The sequence below is a fragment of the Scleropages formosus genome, chromosome 19, assembly GCF_900964775.1.
Source record: "Scleropages formosus chromosome 19, fSclFor1.1, whole genome shotgun sequence".
In the NCBI taxonomy this organism is placed as follows: Eukaryota; Metazoa; Chordata; class Actinopteri; order Osteoglossiformes; family Osteoglossidae; genus Scleropages; species Scleropages formosus.
This window is the reverse complement of record NC_041824.1, coordinates 23,094,045-23,102,526: the sequence shown is the minus strand read 5'-3', so window position 1 is coordinate 23,102,526 and position 8,482 is coordinate 23,094,045. Positions and strand designations below refer to the sequence as shown.

The window sequence follows — 8,482 nt, the reverse complement described above, 5'->3', positions numbered from 1 at the left end:
CAGGACATGGCAGCCTTGTGATCTCTGGGCACCTGACCCGCATCAGCTACTCATCTCACACGGGTCTCATTTGAAACACATGATGAGCTGCTCTGGGATCAGCATCTAGGATCCTCTGGAGCTCTTCATCATACCATGTTCCTGCACCTGGTGAAATGCACACCGTTGGCTCGTTATTTTGTGTCATCCTCCAGCGTTCTGCTGGAACACTCTGAATTTATACCAGATAGTTAGATTTGTTTGTGTTCCTACCTTTACGCTTAGGGTGGATAACAAAACTAATTTGTCCAGTATTTTTACCTTTCCCTTACCTCCTTGAACTGTCATTCCTCGGTTGTACCTCTTTACTGTATTGCCTCTCATATCAGGTTGATAGAAAGACCTTCTGTCATGGAAGCAATAATCATAATCGTGTTTAAAGAACTGACTTTAACTTCTGTAATGTCATGTAACCCCAAACTAAAGGTTTATGCTGTTCCCACTACACTGAGACTAAATATAGTAGTACAATGTCGTAAATAGCTCTCTCCTACCACCTAGTGGTTAAAATATTAATTGCATGTGTACTGTCCTCACAATGTACTCAATCAATCAATCAGATACATTTGTCCAAATGTAAGATAAACAAATGTACTGATTTACGATAAGAGTACCACATAGGACAGCAGGTAATGTAGTGGTTAGAGCTATTGTACCCAAAGGTTACAGGTTTGATTCCCCTGCCAGCTGTAGTACCCTTCCGCATGATACTTACCCTAAATTATTCCAGTAAAATTGCCACCCAAATACAGTATCAATCAAATTTAACCCATACACAATAGAAATATCTTAGCATTTAAAAAAGGTATTTGGATTATATAATATATAATTATATAAATTTAGAAAACTCAGGAAACTCAAATTTTGTGACAGGCGTGGAAGCTGTGAGGAGACCCACCCAAATACGGCCTACACTCCTTTAGAGGTGAAAAGCACCTTGATTGTTTTTAGCACAGTGCAGTGCGAGACTTTTCTGTGCCAACATGGGAACGTGCTCTACAGTATTCTTAAGGTATTTTAGAATGCTGTAACAAATTGTATATCAGCAACTATTTACAGTATTTCAGTTTTTAAAAGAATGTTTTGGACATATTATTTATAGTTTTCCCTTTTTAACAAATGTTCCAGACTTATTAATTTTTGCCTTTATGGTTTTTCCCACTTGGGATTTTCTAGGAGCTCCCTGCAAATTGGGCAGTAAATGTCGGCGAGTCCTGTTCACTTGACACTTGCTGAAAAGCACTGCTGGCTGTTTTCGAGGAAGAGCCTTTGGGTGGACAGGGCAACGCTGGAACATCTTCTCCTCTCATGTTCTTGAAGAACCAGCTAACTGGAGAGGCAGTAACTGCTGGTTCTTAACAAGGTAATTCCTGGGCCTGTGTCACGCCTACTGATCAGTTATGTGGCACCTGCCGGGCACCACAACTGGAACCTGTCATTTCCGTAAGAGCAGCCATGGAACTATAATTACTGTCCAACCTTTCCACCAAGGACTTACACCTTCCAACGGACTGCAAGTAGGAGTGAATGAGTGTGCAGCTGGGCTGGAGCTAAATTCAATATGGTTCCTTGTTCTAAATGTCTTGGAATCATTTCACAGTTAATTGTTGTAAATGGAGGCTACAAATAAGAGATGTGAAAACTGCGCAACTGAAAGGTGTTTCGCCCAGTGCTGCAAACAAAACAGACCAACAGAATTACCAAAGGCATCTATAGAGTATGTTGACATTTTTAATTGTAAAATCATTCAAAAAATAAAAGGAAACAAGTAGGAAAGAAATTAGTGACCACTGTGCTCAGGCCAAACAACACTCAAAAAATATTTTTAAAATATCCTAATTATTAGCGCAAAAGGTAAAGGTTTTCAAGATTTTGAAAAATCTAGAATATCTAAAGGGGATGGGGCAGGAGGCTGAGGTGTTTAATATTCCAGTTTCTTCAAAACCATTTTCACATTCAGAGAACAACAATAAAACGTACACACATTATCAACACAATAAATACAAATCGTTTCTCAAATTAGGTGATAAAAACACCTCTAAAAAATAACAACATTGGTCAAAGTCAGTTGACAAGGTACTCAAGGGTACGACTAAAGATTCCTCCGTACCAGCCATTAACGCACACTGCGATTTGACCAGCACAGCTTGGCAGAAAACATGTAGAACGACCCTTTTTAGGACCAAAAGGTATACAACTTATACTAAAAACTAATACAGAAACATGAACAATTAAACAAGATTTCAGTAGTTACAGGTATAAGACCATGGCGGTGGGTGCAGGGCAATGCTATGGGGACTGCTGCCGAGAGTGTGTTTGAATTTAAATACTTCATTTGTAGTTGTCAGGTTGTTACCTGTATTTGCAGGCAGTCTAATACTTCTCGCACACACTTAACCCTATAAAACATAAAACTTAAACAATACTTACTCATGTAACATGGGTAAGTATTGTCAAAGTCAGAAAATTCGCAAACAAACGTGCTGCTGAGCTTGACTCACACTGATGGCAAACAGTTCCGTCCACATCCCATGATGTGCTCACCCCACACCACACCTCTCACACATTCCTTTATCCGAAAGCTAACAAGCCCAAAGACCAAGACTAAAGCGGTTGTCTCTGTAGTCCTGCTCCTGGGAGCCCATGTGGATGAGGATCCTTTACAGTTTAGTCTCATCTCAGGTGCTCTACGCAGAGAAGAGGATAATCCCGTCTGCTGTCCCCTGTCCAGCAGCACTGCAATTCCAAGGCTTTGCATTTCAATGGTTCACTTACATAATCACTTAGTCCTGTTATCTAATGAACATTTTTTGAAATGTAATTTTAAATAAAATCCAAATCTTTCAGTGGTTTCTGCACCTGAAAGGCAGACACTGGATTGCTTTTTAGCATTTGATTTTGTCACTTTATCACAAAAGGCAACACGAGAAACTCTGCAAGTCTTGATTCTATTGAAGGATTTAGAGAAGGCATTAGAGGGATAAGGTAATGGATGCCGATAATACGATGCCACAAACCGCTCCAGTTACTGATCTCAAGAGGAACCTTCACAGGGTTTTAGACAAAAAAATAAATAAAAAAATACTATAACCATTAGGAATTCCACTCACACAGAAAAGGAACTAAGCTGCAATCTGGAATCAGTTCAGTTACAAAAAAGAAGAACCTTTTTCCTCCAGCCATGCAGTTACAAGTATTAGATGTCATATGACACACAATGAAGCTGCTCAGTGGAAACCCCATCTGTTTTGACGCGCCGTAGCAGCTGTACTCAAGTCTAGCAGGAACCGTTGCGCTCCGGCACTCGGGACAATGAATCACCAAATCTTTTTTTCTATATAATGGTATGTAAAAACATGACACATCAAACGTAGGGTTCCTCACGCCTCATTCAGAGCCTAACATTTTATACAGAGGTTCCACCTGTGAAAGAAAAACTGGAAAAACAGAAGCGCATTGATCTGGGGGCCACGCAAGGCTGTCAGTGTCTATGAAGGACTGGTTTCTATGTGCTGCATCCTGCATGATCCACTCATTATCAAGGATGGACCTCGGCTATGGTCTTTGTGGGACTGGGCGGGGTCTGCCAAAGCAGGACATTAATGTGTGTGAAAAGAGATTCAAAATAACAGGCCATCCTATCATACATGAGATCAGGCAAGAAAAACAAATATTGAGTGCAGCTCTCCATAGTGCATCATATTTTGTCAAGAACGTAGCGAGCAACATTTGTGCGGATGTAACCATGAACCTGTGCATGAGTGTGTGTATGAGTTTGTGAGATTGTAAGAAAATTCAAAGCGACGCTCTGCGTGTTTAAAAACTGTGCAAGTGTGCATTATTAAGTGTGTGTTTGTTATGTGCATGTCCAGCTGTGCTGCGTGTCCATTTTTGTGCGTCACGGGTCGGAATTAATGCATTTGGGTGAGTGACTACAGAAACGCACTGGGGTTTGCTCGCGGGTCTTTCTGGTTCCTGTAGCGCACCGCTAACCACACACCCAGGATCTGAAAGAGAACGATGGAATAGTTTCTTTAGAAGATACGGAGGCATCCAATCAAAGACAAACACACTGAATACTGGACAGGAGTCCAACAACACAAGTCATGGGACACCGAGTGAATCGACTTTCCAAACTCAGAGATATAAATATGTCAGGAAGGGGATTGCAGCCTTCTGACACACACACACACACACACACACACACACACACACACACACACACACACACACACACACACACACACACACACACACACACACACACACACACACACACGCGCGCGTTTGTGCATGCAGGGAGCTCAGATAAAAAACACATATGAAGTTTGTAAATTACAACTATTTTACAGGAGAGACATTAACGAAGTTCAGATTTATCTGACGCTTTTCTCGCCATAAAGCAGTATCATGAAGTGCCGAGGATCAGCACGATACGCTGTGCCCTTAACACAAGGTCAGTGCTGACAACACATTTAACTCTGACCTCGGCACCCGACATTCATTCATTTAGCTGACGCTTTTCTCCAAAGCGACTTACAGTAGTAAGGTACTTAGAATTATTCACCCATTTATATAGCTGGGTAATTTTACTGGAGCAATTTAAGTGCCTTGCCCAAGGCTACTATAACTGGAGGTGTGATTTGAAGTCCACAGGTAGCAGCTCTAACCACTATGCTACACTACCAGCTAACCCAGGCAAGTACTAAAACAGCAAAAATGTGACCCACAAACAGTTGTGTGTGTATGTAGTTGAGAGTCAGAGCCCAGTGAGTGCAGGGGATCTTACCTCTGTGAAGCTGAAGAAGAGCCCAACCCCTCCCAGGATCTTCAGGGCCTCGGCAGAATGCTCCAGCATGACATTGCCGCATGTGTAACACTGACCCTTGGCTTTACAGGGCTGTTGGAGATGGACAAGTGGGCTGTTACATTCAAAGGGCATCTATGCAATCAGTGTGTAACAGAAATGGCAAATAAGTGTATGCACACAGAGCGCTACCGGCGACGCCAGCACTTACAGCTTTGCAGCGCTGGAAATCGCTGTCAAACTGAGGCTGGTCGAGCGTGGAGTTCAGCAGGCCACAGCAGTCCAGCTGCTTCTCCAGGTTCTCCTTGGTCACGTCGCTCGTCATCCTCCACGTGGAGTTCAGCAGCTTCTCCTGCTTGGCGAACGAGACAGCGAGGGCAGACAAAACGGAGCTAAGAGGAAGCACAGCGGCGGAAAGACACGCAGCAAAGGGCGCACGCACGCGAATAGGGAACATGGTTGCTTGGCAAACGAACACAAAAATCACTCGCCTGCTGCTCGCGATTCATAGCCAAGCAAGAGCAGGACACCCCAAACTGGAAGAGGAAGACGAAGAAGAGAATGACCATGTACTGGGAGGCGGAGAGAGAGGGAAAGAAATCAAGGAAGCAATAAAGCCAAGAGGAAATGAGGAGGAGGAAAGATCATTTAACCTCATTTGAACTATCAATACTAGGGGAAAAACTGGAGAAAACCCATGGACGAATGCGAAGACAAGTGAGGACACTGGAAGTCGGGGGGCAAAGGAGACTACGTAGATTGAAAGGATACGAAGAAGAGCAGAACTTGGTGGTGGTTGAGGGCACCGATGAGACCCACGATGGCGATGAGGAGAAGGAAGACGCCGACGGCGATCACCCCACCGATGATGTGGATGCTAGAGACGATGCCGAAGCCCTTACCCCAGGCTGCCACCCCGATCAAGAGCAGCCCCACCATCTGGTGAAATCCCGAGAACAGACAAAGGACATGAGAAAGAGGATGAAGACACACTCACACCCACACATTGACATTTATTCATTCAGCAGATTCTTGTCTCCAGATTGACAGACAGGTTGGGGAAAATAAAAGTGCAATTCACCAAGACTTCGCAGGTACACACGGGCGACTTGTCTCTCAGTGTTTAGCTGGCGCCCACAAGCGAGGAGACACACTCCCATTTTAAGGGCATCGGTTCGTGCCAAAGTGATGTCTAATAAGGATCACGTCGATCACGCACGAGGGCGGAAAGCGCTGCGTCTGCATTCTCCAGGACACTTGATTGGTGTGCGAAAGCATACAGCAGACAGTACAACACTGTCTGGGGAGCTAGAGAGCGAGAACAGAGTAAACAGAGGCTGCCTTACTCTCCATTTACTCTGGCAAACAAGGATCGTGCAGTGTGCGCAGTTTTGGTAAATGTGGACTTCAGACAGCAGATCAGGACAACAAATGCGCTGTAGAAAAACCCGGCGTGAGCTGCTGAAGTCTGACAAACAGAAGGTACACTTCATATCTCAGAGCAGACAAGTACACAAGGGCAAAAGAGTGCGTTAGACACCGTTCTGCCTGCACAATGTGGTGGGAAAAGGGGAAGGAGGAAAAAACCAAGAGGGAGATTTAACTGCATGGCCTTTGTTACCATTGCAGGTGGTGTATTAAATCCATGCAGTTATAAGAAAATTGGCAATTTCAACTCATCATTATTTCACGTTACCGAAGGCTGACACGCTATTGATGGGACACGATCGTGGTAAAGTACCCAGAGGACTCGGCCCCTAAAGACAGCCCACCCCAGTGACCTTCCTCCACACAGCAATGTCAATGTTTTAGAACAACTGTGTCACAACTTTCATAACCAACACTGTGTTTTCTTCATTACTTTTTTCAAAAATATTTTCTCCGGCCTCTGTGAAAGGGAGCAGGGTTACAGGAAGGCAGTACAGTACAGTACAGTACAGTATGAGCTCAAATCATGTGGTAAGCAGGTGAGAAATGGACCACATTGTGACATAGTGAACTTTCTTCAGCACTCAGCAAAAATTACACACACACACACACATACAAATTTACTGTCCCAAAAATTGGGGGGGAAAAAAAAAAAAAAAAAAAAAAAGTGTGTGTCTTGCTGGACTCTTCTATTTACTGAGTGAGTGTGTCACAGTGATTTCAGTGTGATCCTTCCTCTCCTGCTCGTGAACAAAACAAAAAAAATAACCATTAATTTTCATTTCACTGTTTTGTGGGTCATCTGAAAAAACTGATCTCAGCAAACACCCGTGTAACACCACCACCACCACCCCTCATCATCATCATCCTTACTCACCATGTAGACCACGTTGAGGGAGCAAAGAGCATTTTTCGAACACGTGAATCCTCCACAGACCATCTTCCCGCTGACAGCTGTCTAAGAGCAATGAGCGGTGCCGTTACCTTGTTTACCCGGAGCCGCGGAGAAACGCGAACAACGATGTCGCTTTAAATCTAAAAATGGGTTTCCTTCTATCAACCGGCGAGCGCTCGACAACTTCCCCACCGTCGTCATCCGCAGTCGTCATCCGCTGTCGTCATCAGCGACATAACCTCCGAACCCGTTTGGTTGACATCCATGTCACTCCTTGGTAGGACCCGCCTTCCAGCTTCCGGCCCCGCCCCCGTACACCCTGCCGGGAGAAGACCCGTTGTTTTTCATAGAGCACCTCGCGTGTCTTAAGGGTGCACGCAGTGTGACAAATTTTTGCGTCCCCTCTATAAATAAGTAAATACATACATAAATAATTGCAGATATAGGTTTGTTTAAATCGTGTGAGCCGACGAATTTGTGCTCTTTGCGGAACCGAGAGGAGGTAAATCATCATGTTTTTGCCCAAGAAAACGAATGTGTCCCCCCAACCCTGGGCCTGGTGTAAAACTACACTGACGATCCATTTCTTATTTGTACCCCCAGTAAAAAGACAGCATTGACTTTCAGATAGAATTACGGCGTTCTGAACCAGTTCCGTCGCCATTTCGTTTGAAATTCTCTAAAGAAGCTTGTCCCAATTAATCAGAAAAGACTAAGTACTCAGTACTGTAATGTAAAAAACGAGTACTGTATATTCTATCTAAAACGAGTACTGTATATTCTATCTATTCAAGTGGGCAGAGCGCCTCATTTTCTCTCCACCTGATGTGGCGGATTAACGAGAACAGTCAGTGTTGCAGTATTAATGAGGAATGCATTTTATTGACGAAGACATAAGGCTTAAGGAACGTGAGCTGGAAATGACGAGCAGTACCGTACATCGTCGATATTCCTCACACACACATGGCCGGCCTCGCTCCTGTGTAATCGCTCCGTTACGGGCTCAAATTGACGTTGTTTCTTACGGCAAAATGTTTCCCGGATGAGAAATATTTCGCATTATTAATTTTTAGGAAAGTGGCAGACGTTCGTAGAGTCTGTCAAGGAAGAACAATTAATTCGCTTCTCTGTTATTCATAGGGCAGCTGCTGGTAGTGCTTGAACTCCAGAGGTTGTAGGTTCGCATCCCACCTCCAGGATTAGTACCCTTGAGCAAGGTACTTACCCTCCGTTACTCCAGTAAAATTACCTATCTGTATATAAATGGGACAAGCTTGATGTTATAAGGCTGTTCCGAGAAAAGCGTCAACTCA

General features: G+C 44.0%; 1 protein-coding gene across 1 annotated transcript; it reads right to left on the bottom strand.

Moving 5' to 3' along the window:
* Positions 1-1,752: 1,752 nt before the first annotated feature.
* On the bottom strand, positions 1,753-7,472 carry LOC108939447 (tetraspanin-31-like). The gene is made up of 6 exons (XM_018760803.1): positions 7,152-7,472; positions 5,618-5,785; positions 5,338-5,418; positions 5,058-5,198; positions 4,829-4,939; positions 1,753-4,046 (listed from the first exon to the last, which is right to left on the bottom strand). The coding sequence occupies exons 1-6, from the start codon at positions 7,212-7,214 to the stop codon at positions 3,972-3,974; spliced, it is 639 nt and encodes a 212-aa protein (XP_018616319.1). The 5' UTR covers positions 7,215-7,472; the 3' UTR covers positions 1,753-3,971.
* Between the last annotated feature and the right edge of the window lie 1,010 nt (positions 7,473-8,482).